The 18,873-nt window shown below is 31.8% G+C and overlaps 2 protein-coding genes across 3 annotated transcripts; both read left to right on the top strand.

Moving 5' to 3' along the window:
- The first annotated feature begins 109 nt into the window (after positions 1-109).
- LOC149676812 (4'-phosphopantetheine phosphatase) lies at positions 110-6,963 on the top strand. Of its 2 annotated transcripts, none has more exons than XM_089838321.1 (15): positions 110-206; positions 398-629; positions 694-908; positions 1,840-2,116; positions 2,195-2,366; positions 3,367-3,551; positions 3,632-3,713; positions 3,819-3,910; positions 4,179-4,334; positions 4,391-4,503; positions 5,144-5,231; positions 5,315-5,519; positions 5,599-5,753; positions 5,813-5,982; positions 6,610-6,963. In XM_089838321.1, the coding sequence occupies exons 2-15, from the start codon at positions 444-446 to the stop codon at positions 6,821-6,823; spliced, it is 2,310 nt and encodes a 769-aa protein (XP_089694447.1). In that variant the 5' UTR covers positions 110-206; positions 398-443; the 3' UTR covers positions 6,824-6,963. The 2 variants fall into 2 exon arrangements, with proteins under 2 accessions (XP_089694447.1, XP_089694446.1); XM_089838320.1 differs by having other exon boundaries at positions 152-307.
- Positions 6,964-7,835: 872 nt separating this feature from the next.
- On the top strand, positions 7,836-17,882 carry LOC149676811 (monocarboxylate transporter 14-like). The gene is made up of 6 exons (XM_089838329.1): positions 7,836-8,232; positions 13,653-14,211; positions 14,284-14,427; positions 15,896-17,107; positions 17,195-17,320; positions 17,441-17,882. Exons 2-6 carry the CDS (start codon positions 13,911-13,913, stop codon positions 17,629-17,631), a joined length of 1,974 nt encoding a protein of 657 aa, XP_089694455.1. The 5' UTR covers positions 7,836-8,232; positions 13,653-13,910; the 3' UTR covers positions 17,632-17,882.
- Positions 17,883-18,873: the final 991 nt, after the last annotated feature.

Below are 18,873 nucleotides of genomic sequence, written 5' to 3'. Positions count from 1 at the left end.
ATTTAATTTACAAAAATATTCAGAAAAAAAAATGGCGGGAAACGTTATCGATTTGGCGGGAAATTTAAATATAGTGGTCTTCACCAACTTGTTTAAAAATCCTGGATTCCCGGGGATCTCGGAACTTACGTAATCCTACGTCACGAACAGGAACCGGAACACGTGTTGTAAATAATAAAAAATACTACGTCGTCGTCGTAAAAAAGGTACCGTACGTTTTTTTAGTTTTAATCGGGATTAGTAATTTAATTTAAATATAATTGGATGAAAATTAGAATGCTAAATTATTAAATAATATCGAAAAAATGTATGTTTGAAGTTTTGGCGCCAGAATTTGATAATTTCGCTTATTAAAGCCATGTTTATCTTACCACGAATGATATTATTATAATTACAGAGATATTATAGTTAATTAAAGACGAGTTTTGAACTTGTAATTAAAAATGACGTGCCCAGACAGTGACACGAAAAGTATAAAATTACCCCAACAAGATGACGTTTTTCGTAATCTTCAAAATGCCAAAAGATTTGCAATTGATATTGGAGGTTCGTTAACGAAGATAGCTTATTACTCTACTATTTCTTATAAAAGGGCACTGTATTCCTTTGATGAAAAGAAGAATGAAGTGGTAAGTAAATAAAATTATGTTTTATAACGAAGATAATTCAGATTAAACTCGAAAATATCTGTAGAGTAAATCTCCAAATGAAATAATATCAGAAACTGAAGTTGAAGGGGCAAGATTGCATTTTATAAAATGTGAGACAAAGCATATAGAAACCTGCTTGGGTTTCATAAAGATGAATTTGGTTGGGTCAAGAGATTTTATGAAAGGAAAAAGTATTAAAGCTACTGGAGGTGGTGCTTATAAATATGCTGATTTGTTGTCAAATACTTTAGGAGTTACGTAAGTTTCAAGTTAAATTATTAAAAATATAAAAGTTATAATGCTTCAAAAATGCCTAGAGAAAAGTTATAATGCTTCAAAAAAGCCTAGAGAAAAGTTATAATGCTTCAAAAATGTCTAGACAAAAGTTATTTTGCCTCAAAAATGTCAATACAAAAGTTATTTTGCCTCAAAAATGCCTAGACAAAAGTTATTTTGCCTCAAAAATGCCTAGACAAAAGTTATTTTGCTTCAAAAATTCTAATTCAAAAGTTATTTTGCTTCAAAAATGCCTAGAGAAAAGTTATAATGCTTCAAAAATGCCTAGAGAAAAGTTATTTTGCTTCAAAAATTCCAATTCAAAAGTTATTTTGCTTCAAAAATTCCAATTCAAAAGTTATTTTGCCTCAAAAATTCCAATTCAAAAGTTATTTTGCTTCAAAAATTCCAATTCAAAAGTTATTTTGCTTCAAAAATTCCAATTCAAAAGTTATTTTGCTTCAAAAATTCCAATTCAAAAGTTATTTTGCTTCAAAAATTCCAATTCAAAAGTTATTTTGCTTCAAAAATTCCAATTCAAAAGTTATAATGCTTCAAAAATTCCAATTCAAAAGTTATTTTGCTTCAAAAATTCAAATATAAAGCAAATAAAGCTTCAAAAATTCCTATATAGAACAAATAAAGCTTCAAAAATGCCAATATAAAAGTTATTTTGCTTCAAAAACGCCAATATAAAAGTTATTTTGCTTCAAAAACGCCAAAATAAAAGTTATTTTACTTCAAAAATTCCTATATTAAAGTTATAATGCCTCAAAAATTCCTATATGGAACAAATAAAGCTTCAAAAATTAAATTATAGAAGCAATAATGCTTCAAAAACGCAAATATATTGTAACAATTAATTAGTTCATAAAGATAATTAATTACTAAAATTAAACTATATTTCAAATAGCATTGATAAAGAGGATGAAATGGAATGCCTTATTAAAGGCTGCAACTTTCTTTTAAAAAACATTCCCAACGAAGTTTTTGAATACCGGCGTCACTCCACACCAGAGTACAAATTTCACCCCACCGAACCCAATGTCTTCCCATACTTATTAGTTAATATTGGTTCCGGAGTTAGCATCATGAAAGTAGAATCAGAATCAAAATACGAACGTATCGGTGGATCCGCCATGGGAGGAGGTTCCTTTTGGGGTTTAGGCTCCTTGCTAACTAATGCCAAAGTACAATTAATTGTCACAATTTACGCGTTAAATATGTGTAATAAATCTTATGGTTTGTATAATATTTTCGGGGAGCAGGGTTTTGACGAGCTCTTAGCAATGGCTGAGCAAGGAGATCATCGGAACATTGATATGTTAGTGAAAGATATTTATGGAGGAGATTATCCAGGAATGGAATTACCGGGTGATTTGTTAGCTTGCAGTTTTGGGAAGGCTATACATTCGTCCAAAGATAATAATTTTAATGCTAGTATGTATGGTTTAGAAATATTTATTTTTTTTTTTTCAAGGAATTTTCCATAAGAATTTTTTTTGTGACGTCACGTGCCATCAGGGCCCATGTTAAACTTCATAGGCTTAGCTTTGGCAGTGGGCGACCATGTTTGTTTGGTAGCTTTGGTTCTATGGGGAAATAACATGGGTGACGTCACACTATTCTTTGAAACAATTTCAAGGAATTTTCCATAAATTTCCTGAAACATTCAAACAATTTAAAGAATATTTCTATAAATTCTTTGAAACATTCAAACCATTTGAAACAATTTTCCATGAATTCCTTGAAACATTCAAACATTTTCAAGGAATTTTCCATAAATTCTTTGAAACAGCTTCAAAGAATTTCCCATAAATTCTTTGAAACAACTTCAAAGAATTTTCCATGAATTCTTTGAAACAGCTTCGAAGAATTTTCCATGAATTCTTTGAAACAACTCCAAAGAATTTTCCATAAATTTCTTGAAACATTGAAACAACTCCAAAGAATTTTCCATAAATTCCTTGAAACATTGAAACAACTCCAAAGAATTTTCCATAAATTCTTTGAAACATTGAAACAACTCCAAAGAATTTTCCATAAATTCTTTGAAACATTGAAACAACTCCAAAGAATTTTCCATAAATTCCTTGAAACATTGAAACCATTTCAAAGAATTTTCCATAAATTCCTTGAAACATTGAAACCATTTCAAAGAATTTTCCATAAATTCCTTGAAACATTGAAACCATTTCAAAGAATTTTCCATAAATTCCTTGAAACATTTAAACCATTTCAAAGAAATTTCCATAAATTCCTTGAAACATTGAAACAACTTCAAAGAAATTTCCATCAATTCCTTGAAACATTGAAACAATTTCAAAGAATTCTCCATAAATTCCTTGAAACATTGAAACAATTTCAAAGAAAATTCCTTGAAACATTGAAACACCTTCAGTAATTCCCGTTAATTTGAATCAAATCATTAAAATTTCAGAAGAATTTCAAAGTTCTGACGTCGCTAGAAGTTTATTATTTATGATTAGCAATGACATTGGTCAAATTGCGTCATTGTACGCCATGATGCATGGTTTAACACGCATCTATTTTGGCGGTTACTTTTTAAGGGGTCATCATTTAAGTATGCATACAATATCATTCGCTATAAATTATTGGAGCAAGGTACTAAAAAACGAAACCATAAAAACGTACCTTACAATTAAAAAAAAATTATCAAACTAATTAAATAATTGATTAAAAAGGGTAAAGTTCACGCCTTATTTTTACGTCATGAAGGATATTTGGGGGCAATTGGCGCCTTTTTAAAAGGAGCTGAAGAATATGGTATAAATATTAATATTAATATTAATATTAATAAAAAAATGTGCAAAGTCACGGGGGGGGGGGAGATGACTGATAACTTATCATCAATCATATCATATGTTGCAGATACAGAAAAATATTCTTGGGGTGAAAATTATGCCGGGAGTTCAGGATTAAGTAGCCCAATTCCCGCTCAATTTAACTCCCAAAATCCATTGGTAAGATTATTTTATATTATACTCAAAACTAACGAAATTAATTTAATTTTAATTATAGGATCTTGAAAAATAATTATTTAATTAATTAGTCCCTAGTCATTTAATTATTATAATTAATATATATTTTTATATTCTTATATACTGGTTAAACAAATTAATTAATTTGTTTTTGTTATTAATTATGAAAATAAAATTATTTTATATATTGTTTAATTTCTTTTTTAAATTAATTAATAATTTTTATAATTTTCTTTATTAATATTTATAGATTGATCAATTAGAAATGGACAGATTTGATTGGCAATTAGTTTATTGCCCTCTTTTGAAAAACGCAGCTGATTATGTTGCCGATTCGGTGGATTTAACGTTAGATTCTGAAGCCAGAGAATATTGGTTGCATTGTTTCGAAGGTGCAATTGATAAGGTAATTAATTTTCATTTCAATTATTTAATCTAATTAATTAATTATGGTTTATTAAGTTTGTTGAGAGGGCTGTTACAAGTCAACCCGATAAAAATGATGCTAAAGAAAGAGGGGAATCGTTTAAAGAGAAATATATTGAAAGATTACGTCATTTGAAACAACATCCATTGTAAGTATTAGATATTGTTATAATATACCAACAAAATGGCGGCGTATTAGAAAATAGTCGCCATTTTGGCGGTATAAATTAAAATGGTCGCCATTTGGTGGTATAAAATAAAATGGTCGCCATTTTGGCGGTATAAAATAAAAAATGGTCGCCATTTTGGCGGTATAAAATAAAAATGGTCGCCATTTTGGCGGTATAAAATAAAAATGGTCGCCATTTTGGCGGTATAAAATAAAAAATGGTCGCCATTTTGGCGCGGTATAAAATAAAATGGTCGCCATTTTGGCGGTATAAAATAAAATGGTCGCCATTTTGGCGGTATAAAATAAAATGGTCGCCATTTTGGCGGTATAAAATAAAATGGTCACCATTTTGGCGGTATAAAATAAAATGGTCGCCATTTTGGCGGTATAAAATAAAACGGTCGCCATTTTGGCGGTATAAAAGAAAATGGTCGCCATTTTGGCGGTATAAAAGAAAATGGTCGCCATTTTGGCGGTATAATTGTATTTTTCGGCTTCTAAACTTAACTAAAAACAATCAATTATTATTAAATACTGAAAAAAACTAATATTTAGTTAATTAAATTTAACTATAATTAATATTTAATTATTACCCGATTAAATAATTCTAAATACAGTGCATATGGTTCACTGACAGTTCGATCCTTATTGGATATGAGAGAGCATTATTTTAATGAATACAAATTTCCTGATCCATATTTGGAGGTAGAATTATTATTATTATTATTATTATTTAAGTATTTATTAATTAATTAATTTAATTATCAAATAAATAAATTAATTAATAGCAAAAGAAAATGGAAAATGAATTTGCTTTAAAGCAATTAAGTGATCGTTTAGAGGAATTAGATAAATTAAATTGGGAAGAAAAGCAATTAAACCTAGTTGAGGGACTCGTAGCCGGAAATGTATTCGATTGGGGAGCAAAAGAAGTCGCTTTACTTATGGAAAAAGGCGATTTTGGGTTTGCAAGTGCAAAGAAAAATCTAGAAGGTAATTAATTTATATTTAAACTTAAATTAGCGTAATTTAATTTAATTTAATTACTTAATTTTTATAATAACATTATTAGCAAGGCCATGGTTAATTGATTGTTTCGATCAATGGCTACAAAGATTAAAAGGGCCGCCTCATACTTGCGCCGCCATATTTGTTGATAATAGTGGAATGGATGTGATTTTGGGTGTCTTGCCATTTGCCAGGGAATTATTATTAAGAGGAACTAAGGTATGAAATTAATTAAATTGATTTAAATTAATATTTAACTTAAATTTTATTAATTATAGGTGATATTATGCGCTAACTCAAAACCAGCATTAAACGACGTCACTTTCCAAGAACTTTTAGTAATTATGAAGAAAGTTGGGAAGATAAATGCGGATTTAAAACTCGCCTTTCAAGAAGGGAGGTTATTGGTTATGGATTCGGGTCAAAGTTCACCGTGTTTAGATTTAAGGTAATGTAAATTAATTATAATTGTGTTTTGAAAATAATTATTTAATTATTTATCTTTATTTAATTATTTATCTTTATTTAATTATTTATCTTTATTTAATTATTTATCTTTATTTAATTATTTTTTCTTTATTTAATTATTTTTTCTTTATTTAATTATTTTTTCTTTATTTAATTATTTTTTCTTTATTTAATTATTTTTTCTTTATTTAATTATTTTTTCTTTATTTAATTATTTTTTCTTTATTTAATTATTTTTTCTTTATTTAATTATTTTTTCTTTATTTAATTATTTTTTCTTTATTTAATTATTTTTTCTTTATTTAATTATTTTTTCTTTATTTAATTATTTTTTCTTTATTTAATTATTTTTTCTTTATTTAATTATTTTTTCTTTATTTAATTATTTTTTCTTTATTTAATTATTTTTTCTTTATTTAATTATTTTTTCTTTATTTAATTATTTTTTCTTTATTTAATTATTTTTTCTTTATTTAATTATTTTTTCTTTATTTAATTATTTTTTCTTTATTTAATTATTTTTTCTTTATTTAATTATTTTTTCTTTATTTAATTATTTTTTCTTTATTTAATTATTTTTTCTTTATTTATTTTAATTATCTTAAAGTCGATTAAATGTGGAAGTCGCAAATGCTATGCAATGTCATAAAACTGATCTGATAATCTTGGAAGGAATGGGTCGAGCCATTCATACAAATCTCAATGCTACTTTTCATTGTGATTCTATAAAAGCGGCAGTTTTGAAAAATCTATGGTTATCTCAAAGGCTAGGAGGTAAAATGTTCTCCGTTATATTTAAGTTTGAAGAGGCTACTTCTTAGCATTTGTTAGATTATATTTGGTCAAATTGATTTGAGTTTGTATTAAATTTATTCTTGAATATAAAAAGAAGAAATTATGGAAATAAAAATGTAAATATGTTTAGAGATTCACTAATAAAAACTATTTGCGATTAAAAAAATTGTGTTTTCTATTATAAAATACCATGAAAATACTCTATAAACTTCTTAGAAACTTTCGAGATAAAAATTCAAAAGAAATCCCGCCAATTTTTAACCCTGAGCGAGTCAAGAAACTCAAATTGTGCGCGCATTTTATTATATAAGTACTTTAACCAATCATAGAACGCCTTTGGTTACATTTCCCATTGAGTTGAGAATATTACCACTAGAGTGGCCTTTCACCCGCTAGGAAGACCCAATTAACTATATCATGCGCTTGTGGCGCCATCGCTGTGTAACCAAAGAAACTAAAGGAATTGGCGGGAAATTTGACAGGATATAAGACCCAATTAGCTATATCATGCGCTTGTGGCGCCATCTCGGTGCAACCAAAGGAACTAAAAGAAAAGGCGGGAAATTTGACAGGATAAACTATATCATGCGCTTGTGGCGCCATCCCGGTGCAACCAAGGGAACTAAAAGAAAAGGCGGGAAATCATAGCTTTAGTTACATTTCCAGTTTCCCGCGCGAATTCAAATATACAAAATCACGCGCGTTGTTTTTTTTTCTTTTCCTTCTTGTCTTAAGCCTAATTTTATTTCAAACTTTCAAATTCCGTTACGAAAACAAATCCTTCATTTTATAAAAACAAACAAAGCTAAAACCTAACTAACTAATTTGTGTAAGTAAGTATGATGCAATTGGTTTTGAAAATTTCATGGAAACATTTTTGACGCAATTTTACATTTCTTACGCTTTCAAAATTTCTTAAACATTAGGTTTACTACGAAACGATCTCCTAAAGTATCCAAAAATACCTCGGGCCTGCCAAAAAAAAGGAAAGACCCAGAGAAAAGTTTGGCGAACCCAACCATTACCAGCAGGCACCAGGCAGCAGTAAGCAAAACGATGGGTTAAGTTTGCAATTTCGATATGACGCAACCCTTCGGTTACGAGACTTAAGCAGTAGATGTCGCGTCCTCGAGAGGAACACGTGCGCCCTTAGCAACCAATCACATCAAAACGTATCTCCCTCCAAGCCATGCCGCTAAGACTGCAGAGATGATTCTAGGCTCAAACTGAAGGATTTTAGGTGGTGGGATAAACTAAGCCCCGGCGTTGAGGGCTTCCCCGTCTACGTTTAAAAATCATTTTTCCACTCTTTCAGATCTTTGTCGCTCGGTTTTAAAATTAGTAACGCGAGCTAAATTAACCCTAAAATTAAAAATTAAATTATTTCCAGAAAACGCGTTGTTTTTTCAACAACAAGGCGTTAAATCAATTCAAGGTCAGTTTTAATATGAATTTGTATTATTTTAAAAACGTAATTTAAGTATGGGTTAATTTCGTATATATACTATTTGAAAGAAACGGATATGTCTGCATGCACTCCATTGAATTTTTTTTATATAACCTCAACACAACTACACTCTCGCGTTTAATCTCAATTATATTTCATTGAAAAAGGTAGTCAAGGTTCTGCTTTTATATATTAATTTAAAACATATATAATACATAAGATATAATATATAACGCTGTATATGGCCTTATAAAAATATCTTATATAGACGCTTAAATATTACTTATAACATATTAGTTATAAAAATATAATATTAATCTATAACGGAAATGATAATATAATTATTTTTCTTGTTTTTAAATCATCAAATACTTTATCAAATTTAACCCGTTATATACTGAGTATTTTTTTTCTCACATGTTAATCACGATATGCTGGTTGGTATAAGATGTCTCGCAGGCATAAAGCCAGATTTTTTAACCGCGACCTCATGGTGCTGTTAAGATTTTAAACGGAAATTCTTCTACAGACAGATAACCTCCTTTTCAGTTTAAAATATTTAAATAATTTTTTTTCTCTCTCTAGTGCATAAGGGGTTAAATAAAACCAGATTTATTAATTAGTTGCTATACTATAGGGTTGCAACACACGATTGGTTTTTTTTCAATTCAAAATTCCTTAACTTTTCCAGGTCATTATCCCCGACTAGATTTAATTTCACTTTCATTTGTAGAAAAGTCAGAATGTTTAATGTTTGTTTTTAAAAATGACAAGTATTATCAACTTATATTAGTTCATCTGAAATCCCCTGACTTTTTTTGACAGTTTAAAAATCTCCCGACTTTTTTGACAATTTATATTAAAATTACTATACAGGAAAATATATGCTCTGCAAATGTACAGGCTCACAATTATTAAAAAGCCATCCATATACCTGCAGCACGCGTAGCATACAGCTGGTAAAAAGGCGAAGGAACTGAATTTACTGCGGGAAAGCCCCTAATCCAGGGAAAGTGGGAGATAGGCTCGAGCTAAAACTGAGTCAAGTTCAAGCAGAACCAACAGAGCAAGCGTCTAGGAGAGAGTACGGGTTTCTATACCGCATAGCTAGAACTATAGAAGCGTATGTAGTGCAGTCTAGGAGGAGAGATTGATGGAGTGGTAATCACTATACCTATAACCATAGTTTATAAGTGATATGTTCCATAAGTATGACACTAGACTTCGTAATGTTAGAGACTTACAACTCGAGCTAGATCGAGAACGACAAGCGAGAATTGATTATCTACACTCGGTATATCTTATCTTCCTATTTAGTCACTATTAAGCCTTTGATAGCACCTCACCTGGTGTCGCTTTACGAGAATCTATGACCTAGGTTGTCACTTCATGACAAGGTCTCACTAACCAATGACAAACTTATGGAAGATACCTTACGATCTTATGCTATAACGTAGAAGGCAGTAACCCCATCACCCCCATGTACGGCAACGAAGCCTTCCCAGCATGCTCAGCGTTTCGGTAGTAGGGTCGTACGGTACGGAGACGTATTGAATGCCATTTATGTCTTAGAAATAGAACCTAGTTCTCTTACAAATACAATAACGCTACTCGGCAGCACTTAATCGCCCACCATGGGTAGGGGCGTGCGCAAGGTACACTGGGAAACTTTCATTGATTGCCACACCACTCGCAATCACCACTCCACCTTACTCTTTTCTCCATGCTTGACTTGAAACCCAATTTTCTCAGCGACAAAAGGGATCTTCTATTCAGGTTTCGGGGTCTTTAAAAAAGGTCAATCAGTAAGGATTAAAAGGTCATTTGTTCTTGAGTCCCGTGACCTGGATGGTAAAACCGTTAAGTACTCGAAGCTGTCTTGTTCTAAAAATAAATATATTAATAACGGGTTTCAAGGGTAAAAAGACGTGATTTATTGATTTCATATTGTTTGTTGACTCTCTTGTCAAGCGGTTGACAACAATGTAATGAAATTTTTGTTAAGGCTAGTACCGTGATAACTTTATTGGCTTCTTTTTATATTGTATATATAGTGTTTAAATGTTTGCGTTGGTTTTTAGGTCGGATATTAAGTTATAGATAAGATTTAATAATATACTAGCGAAAAATATATATTTAAAAATTAGGCCAAGTTATCGGTTATAATATAATATCAGGGTCTTTAAATATAATTTTTTCTCGCTAGCGTACCTTTATGGAATATTAATTAGGGTGTCATTATATTTATTTAATACCTGTTGCTACCCAAATTATTTCTTATCTTTAATTACTTTAATTAATTTAATAACTAAGGATAAGGGTGTAACGTTTTTAACTTTGTACGATATACAGGGTGTTTCTGATAAGTCTGCATCCATAAATTAAGGGTTATGTTAATTCTTTTTGGGAAATCAATTTTGAGTCGAAAATGTTCTATACTTCTATCGCCATTTTGATTACCCTAAGGGTTAGCTACTGTTATTCGAGTTAGGATTTTAAGAGTGTTTTAGGGATGGCCCCTTAATTAAATATTAGAAATCATTGTCTTAATCAGTTTCTTAATTAAATTTAAGGGGTCATACGTAAACTTGATTTTGCGCGGTTATTTTACTTCAAAGTAATGGACTTCGCTCGTTTAATATCGATTTAGCTATATACAGAAGTCGGGTTGACTCATAATCAGGGTGAAAAATTCGAGAAGTCGTCTCGAAGTCGCTTAACAACGTTTCACAGGAATTTCCGATTCCGTGGAAAAAAAAACACTAACAATTTCGCTTGAAGATTATTATATAATAAAACCCTAGTCATTGACACACGTTTTCCGATTAAATAAATTAAGTTTCTTTTGGAAGTAAACAACTACCTAAGCCTAACTTTTTTTGTTTTTTAAATTTGATACCCGCGTTGAGATTAATACAAATCGACAAATCGTTAAGCCTAATTCTTGAAATTTGATAACCAATTTCTTAAGAAGGAATTTGAAATAATTGCGAAGATTAAATATTGAAACTGGGCCTAATTATTATCTCTACTATGTTTTCTATATGACATAATTAGATCTTTAATGCTAGGCCTTATTACGGACACTGGACAGTGTTTTTCTTGGACTTAAATGGGATCTAATGCTAAGCCTAATCATTGAAACTGGGCCTAATTTTTTGTTTCTACAATATTGTCTTATGACTTAATTAGATCTGTAATCCCAAGCCTAATTTCTGACTGACATGGGACAATATTTTCTTTTGACATAAATAGCATCTAATGCTAAGCCTAATTATTGAAACTCGAGGTTCTAAGCCTAGTTATAAGAAACTAGAAGAAATGTCAAATTATATTTCCGATTTCTCACTATATATCTTTGGAATTTAAAAATGGGTCACAAAAATACTAGACATAGCAAACGTAGCGCTTTCGTGAAGCAAGTCTGTTAGTCTCTTTTTTCCTATGATTTGGAACGAGGTTTTAGGCTTAGAAAAGGGGATTGGAAGAGGCTGAGAGAGCGTGCCAGAAAAGACTGTAGTATATAATTCTTAAAACACCCCCACCCTACTTCAGATAGTAGAAGAACCCAGGTGGTACTGTCACCGTCGAGTAATCATCCTCAAAATAACTCCGTGACGTCATAGAGGAGTATCATCTTATAGGAAGGGAGGGGTTAAAGAAACGTGTTAGGAAAAATTACAACTCCGTAAAAAATTAGAAATGGTAGGACTAAGGTAGAGTCATACTTATGGAACATATCTTATAAACTTATGGTGAAACTTAAACGCTACGTAAGCCGAAATCTAAACAAAAGCTAATTTTTCATTCATAAAAACAGCGTAAAATTAATTATAGCTCAAGCTAAAACAATGATATTTGCATAGATTAAACAAAAGAGTTGTGCGTAGCTAAAAATACACCTAGGTAAGCTTTTCGCTGAAAACATTCTTTCAGACGTGAAAAAACAAACTGCATATTTTCCCAGTTTAACCCTTTATCTTTCAAGGGTAAATTAATAAATATTTTAACGGATTTTTAACTGGAAACAAGATAACATACAACGCGGAACTAGGTATTTACTATGTTACAAGAGAAATTATTAATTCCAAGGTCATCACCACCAAATTACAAATTTCTTCAAAGTTAAAAACACAGAAAAAAAATTACGTTAAACTAGGTCTAGATTTCTTTAAAAATATATTACTAAAGTTAAAAACACTTTACAAAAAAATATTCTCTCTTTAAAGAAAGAATAAAAATAATATATCGTTCGATAGTTAAATCATTTATCTTAAAAATTGAAAGTGGTTTTGTTTAAAATTATCTCTTATAATATACATAACAAGATTGTGGTTAAGTTAGAATTTTAACAAGTATCATTTTACAATTTGCGACGAGGTAGATATCTATAACTCGAGAGTTAGTTAAAGGGAGCATAAAATACGATGAAATGAATGCGAAAAATTCAACGGAGGGTGGACTAAAATTATTTGAAATACGTCATGGGCACGTGACTGAGGAAAGGCGTGGTTCAAAGAAACTTAGTTCGTTTTATTTCGAAAACCAGCACTTCGAAGAAGAATTGACGCTGTAATCCCGCGAAAAACAAAAGACTAGGTGTTCGGTCCCACTCTATATGTAGTTTTTGTATCCTGGCGTCACGTGATGCCTGTGACGTATTTCAAATAATTTTACCCCTCTTCATAGTCTCTTTAAACGCTTTTTTACAGTTATTCATTGACCCTTTGAGAAACCGTTTTGATTAGCGAAACAAAAAAATACATAGCTTCAACAGCTAAAACTTATCATAAAACATCTTGTTTTAAAGTGATGCTACAGTAAGAATCAAACGAGCCAATGTAATTCAAGTATTTCTAATCTCTGTCGAAACAACGCGTAAGCTTACAAAACCGCGTGGGAGGGGGGATGAAATTTCTTCAAGAAAAGAAAGACTGCAGTGTCGTTAGAGATTTTCTCTCCTTTTCCAATTAACATTGGATGAATTCGCTGTAGAACCTCCGGGAAACGGTTCATCTTTATACGCGGATGAGCAATTCTGTTTGAGCGCTAATTACTAATTAGGCTTAGCAGATTGTTAGCGGAAAAATAAATCCCGTTCGGTATAGAGGTAGGCCTATTTTTGTTGGGAGATTGTTCATAACCTAATTTTCACCTTAAATTTAAATCCAAGATCGTTAAAATCGGTTCATAAATAAGGAAGTTACGCTAAAATCAAAAATTTATATATTATATTCGTGACGTCACGAAGTACCTGTTCTTGAGTAAAATTTTAATTATTGTTTATAACTTCTTTCATTCTTGGACGATTTTAAGGTTCTTGGTATTCGTTTTAAAGCTTTTTTCAAGCTGAATTCACATCTGATATCAAAAATTAAATTTAATCATTATTTTTAATCTAATTTCAGATATAAATGTTTAAACTGAACCGAGTGGTTTGAAAGAATACGTCTATTAGGTTATGGGATTAATCCTAATATCAACGGTACAGAAAACATCACGATATCACTCAAACTACTTTGTCCCGGACGTCTACGGCGAACGTCACTTCCGGTTTGGTCAATTACAATACCCCACGTATATCCGGTGCTCTCTACTTGAAAACATCACCTGTTCAAACTATCCCACAAATCACTACTTCAATATAACGTGAAAGTTATTTCACTATGGATAACAATAATCAAGACAAGCAGACAAATCAACGTAATGGCCACGTTGTTACTGATGTCAATAACAAAGAACCAATCAAAAATGAGGAAGTTCAGGAAGAAATGAAATCAGTTAAACCACCTGACGGTGGCTGGGGTTGGGTGGTCGTGTTCGCATCTTTCATGATACACGTCATAGCTGATGGGGTCATTTACACCATTGGTATTTTTTACGTCGAGTTTCTCAAGTACTTTCATTCGAGCAAAGGTACAACAGCGTGGGTGGCTTCCATTATGGTTGGAGTATCATTTTGCATCGGTACGTATAATTAATAATCTAATTTAATAATAATTAATTAACTAACTGATCCAAGATTTGTTTGAATCTTAGGTCCATTTGCGTCAGCTTTGACCAACAAGTATGGCTGCCGGACAGTGGCTATTTTAGGGTCTTTCATAGCAGCGTTCGGGTTAACCATCAGCTTATTCGCCCCTAATGTCATCTTTCTCTTCTTTTCCATAGGATTGTGCGCCGGTAAGACATGTTAATTATTATAAAAACCTGAGTTTAATTTAATTTGAAAGTTCGTGAAATTAGTTGTAGGCCTAAAAGTATTTTTATTTGAACACGTGAAAAATTATGTCGCGTGAATCGACGTGAAGTCGCTTTAACTCGACGTAAAATTTCTTATATTCCACGTGAAGTTCTTTAAGTCTTAGAAAATTAACTGAATTCTCTATAAAATCACTTAAATGATAAAAAAATTAATTACAATTAACTTTCCTCTAGTTTAAGCTAGTGCATACCTTAAACTTTTAACACATGCCACGTCTAGCTTAGTCAGACCATTCTTACGCAATAACACAAAGAAATCTCGGTGGGCTTATCTATGTATATCGTCAGAGTAAAATGGGTCTTACGCTATCTCTTGAATTCATCACTTAAAATGTAAACGGTATATACACGAAATCAATTATTAGTCAGGGCCATTCAGTGGGTTATCTTGTGGGAAAAATATGACAGTAATCGGAATCTTAAGTAATAATCATCCCCGGAACACTTAACCAAAAATTCGTTTGATGAAAATGCGCTGATAGAGAAGTTTACTTTTAATCTATAAGTTAGTTTATAACAAAAGCGTTGAAAGAATGGTTCAAAGTTTCACTAACTTTGCGAGAGAGATAACTTATAAATATTCAATTATCTAATCGTACTATTAATAAAGAATTTTTAATGGACGATTTTTAAACCACGTGCTATATTGCTCTATCTTGTCTTATAACAACAAATTCGATTTCTTTCTTATTTTTTTTATTATTTATTTTATCATTTTTAAAAAGTTAAAAGATTAGACCTGAGTAATTTCGGTGCGATGAACCCTTTGTTTCTATGGGTTACCCTTTATGGTTGTTACTTGTTTCTTGCCCTCAAGGTGTAAGTTACGATCAATTAAGATTTGTTAATAAGATACTAGATTTGCAACTTTACAAGATAATATACTTTTTATCTTGAAGGCATTTAAATTAAATTTCTTTAGGGCTATATATCGTAGTCTATTACAAGTATTATTATAATTGCGTGTAATGATTACAGAGGTTTATAACTTGAAGTGTAGACGCTTTTATAATATAGTCTGGTGTGTTTATCACCTTGTTCAATGTCTTAAAATGGAATATTAATTGGTATATGGATAATGAAGACAAGTTAATTAAACAATATGGACCATCCAAATTTGGTGTTGGACTGATAACTTTGAAGCCCTATTTAACAGCGTCTTGTGTCCACATACCACCAGCTGCGCCGACCACTTTTGACAATGGTCCATTAGATAATGAAGACGTGTTAATTAAAATATGGCTTCAAATTACAATACGGACCATCCAAATTTGGTGGTGGACTGATAACTTTGAAGCCCAGTCTAACAACGTCTTTGACCATCTATTACTGAATTTTTAAACAAAGGTTTAATTAACTTTATATTAATTAATCTTTACACGTGCAGGTATTGGATTCGGTTTGGTTTATCTACCAGCCATAGTCTGCGTAACATGCTACTTCGAAAAGAGACGAGCCTTCGCAACTGGCATCGCAGTTTGCGGTTCAGGTTTTGGAACCTTCGCGATGGCACCCTTAACCGAACTTTTAGTCGAAACTTACAACTGGAAAGGCGCCATGTTAATAGTCGCCGGATTGGTCTTAAACTGTATTCTATTCGGTGCCCTATTTAGACCATTGGAACACCCTAAAAAATCGGAAGATGACCCGGAGGACATCGAGAAAACAACAAAATCCAAGAGTTTCACATCAAACGAGATAACGGACGCCAAAGAATCGGATAAAATGCTTTTAAAAAACAATTCCAGTCATCAAATCACCCCTAGAAAATTTCATCCTAATCCCAGACGTCGTAACGACTCAATTAACAGCGACATCCACGATCCCGTTAACGGGGAAGCCATCTTAACAAATGGTAACGCGGCAAGATTCAACAGCAGCATACGACCAACAAGATCGCAGTCAGACGCCGCATTTTCCAACTCACCGATGTTGCTAAACAAAACGCGACCAGCAGTGACGTCATCGCACGAACTACGTCATTTAGGAAGTCGTAAAGGTTCGCAACAAAGTAATCATAGCATGAACCCACCACCAGGTTCAGGGTCGGGACCCTTAGCCAGAAAGGACATCTTTTATAGCGGTAGTTTGATGAACATACCGGAATACCGAAAAGATCCGGTGAATTACACCAATAGCGTCGTGTCCTTACCGACACCACGACCGATACCTATTCAAAATAACCAATCAGGTTGCTGGAAAATCACGAGGTACTTTAAATGCAACGAAGAAATGAAAGAAGTAGTTAGACAAATGACCGACACCACTTTGCTCAAGGATCCGGTGTTTTTAATGTTTTGTTTTTCAAATTTTTTTACAAATATCGGTTTCAATGTGCCATTTGTTTACACGAAAGATAGAGCTTTAAGTATGAAAATAGCCGAGGACGAAGAAGCTAGCTTACTGTTATCAGTCATAGGTATAGCTAACACAGCCGGAAGGGTAATTTTAGGTTATATGTCAGACAAGGCGTGGTGTAATAGGTTGTATTTGTACAATATGTGTCTAACTTTCTGCGGAATCGCTACGGCTATGAGTGCTTTGTGTACAACGTATCCATTAATGGGTCTTTACTCCGCCGTTTTTGGAATTACAGCTGGTACGTAATTAATTCATTAAGGGATAGATTTTTAATTAACGTATATGTATCATTACTAATTTGTTGTTGTTTATTATCAAAACGCAGGTGCTTATGTCAGTTTAACGTCCGTTATATTAGTGGATTTGCTAGGTTTGGATAAACTAACAAACGCATTTGGACTACTGCTAGTCTTCGAGGGATTGGCTTGCCTAATTGGACCACCCATAACAGGTAAATGAACTCAAATTAAAGTAACCTATTTTGGTTCCATCTTTACAATCCTAGAAGGCTACAGGTTAGCCTAATATTTTAACAAACCCGAAAGCTAACCATCCATATTTCATCGTTAAGGTTGGCTCTATGACGCATTTGGTTCGTACGATCCTGGTTTCTACGTTTGCGGTGTCATGATCGCCTTAAGTGGTCTAATGCTCTTCGCTATTCCATGGGTCAAGAAGTCACCGATCAACGGTCAAGAAAATAACGCTCCAGCTATACTAATTGAAGAACCGGCTACACCAGTTACACCAACAAGCGTTTGACCATTGTCTAAGCCATTTTAGTTTAAAATAAAAAAAAATCTATTCTTTTTTCTATCATTTTTGGATTAATAAAGAAATCCAAAAATATCTTTAATCCCAGTTGGTTCGGGATTAAAATTATATGCAAATTAATAATCAAATAAGAAGGATCAAGGTCCTGTTCACATCATTTCAGAGATCGCCGCTTGAGCTGGTCGAGTTTTTAACAACTCCGTGTTTGAAAAAAAAAAATAAATAAAAGTGGTTGCAAAAAAAAAATAAAAAATATATTTTACTTTGGAGGTTTTTTTATATTCAAAGTTCAATGTGAATTAAATTAAAACTAACTAATTAATTAATTAACAATGCATTTTAATCGTTAGATGCTTAGGAAATAATTAAATTCAAATTGAACTAATTGCATTGCAAATTAGATTAACGCGAATTTTTAACGCGCTTAAGATCGAATGTTTGGAATTAAAGTAAGAATGCTTAATGACCTTTTGACCCCCCATGACCCGCCTATACCTGGATGAATTATTTTTGTATAAGGTTTAAATTTTACTCAAGATTGTGGTTTTTTCTTTCTAAGAAATCGAAACAAAACCCGGGTTAATATAATACCAAATAAAGAAATTATATTAAAAAAATAAAAATGTCTAGTTTATTTTATTGGGTGAATTTCAACACTTTTCAGGGTAATTTGGGGGTAATTTTGGACACTTTTCGAGGTAATTTAGGGGTAATTTAATATAAATATTACCGAATAAATTAATATACTATAGTATAGACTCGCGTAATCTTTATGATTGAGCAAATTCCTTTGTTAGCTTAGAAAACGAAATGAATTTAAAATATCGGTCAGCCGAGATAGCTAGATATTTTTTTCTATAATTTTAGTTTATCTCAAATATTTTACGCACTAGTGTTTGATATAAACAACAGACCAATTACACTACCTGTATTTAGATTATATGGGTTTTGATACTATTTTCCAAAATATGGGTGGGCGGGTCTACCTTTTTGGAATTATTCAATATTTATATAACTAAAAAGCGACGATATTTTTGTAATGAAGTAATATAGTTAAAGGCTTAGCAATTAAAATATAGGCACGGATCTCAAGGCCCAAGTAATTAGCATCGCTTGAAAGGTAAGAAGTGGGGCTGTAACATACTCAAAGGACTTCCCTGTATCTCTTATATAGCCAGACATAAAAGGCGTCGTGTTAATAAGCCCATATTAATCCAAAGGAGAGGACGT

Source organism: Phalangium opilio, unplaced genomic scaffold (genome assembly GCF_054372755.1).
Source record: "Phalangium opilio isolate 3A_F unplaced genomic scaffold, DU_Popi_V2 ptg000045l_1, whole genome shotgun sequence".
Taxonomy (NCBI): domain Eukaryota; kingdom Metazoa; phylum Arthropoda; class Arachnida; order Opiliones; family Phalangiidae; genus Phalangium; species Phalangium opilio.
Note: the sequence above shows the minus strand (reverse complement) of the source record. Positions and strands in the feature narration are given on the sequence as shown.

What these genes read in the sequence shown, in the direction of transcription:
- LOC149676812 (XM_089838321.1), top strand. Translation starts at nt 444, where the DNA reads ATGACGTGCCCAGACAGTGACACGAAAAGTATAAAATTACCCCAACAA. An exon ending in TCGAAGGTGCAATTGATAAG is followed by an intron (nt 4,335 to 4,390) that starts GTAATTAATTTT and finishes TGGTTTATTAAG; the next exon opens with TTTGTTGAGAGGGCTGTTAC. An exon ending in TTCCTGATCCATATTTGGAG is followed by an intron (nt 5,232 to 5,314) that starts GTAGAATTATTA and finishes ATTAATTAATAG; the next exon opens with CAAAAGAAAATGGAAAATGA.
- LOC149676811 (XM_089838329.1), top strand. Translation starts at nt 13,911, where the DNA reads ATGGATAACAATAATCAAGACAAGCAGACAAATCAACGTAATGGCCAC. An exon ending in TTCCATAGGATTGTGCGCCG is followed by an intron (nt 14,428 to 15,895) that starts GTAAGACATGTT and finishes TTACACGTGCAG; the next exon opens with GTATTGGATTCGGTTTGGTT. An exon ending in AATTGGACCACCCATAACAG is followed by an intron (nt 17,321 to 17,440) that starts GTAAATGAACTC and finishes TTCATCGTTAAG; the next exon opens with GTTGGCTCTATGACGCATTT.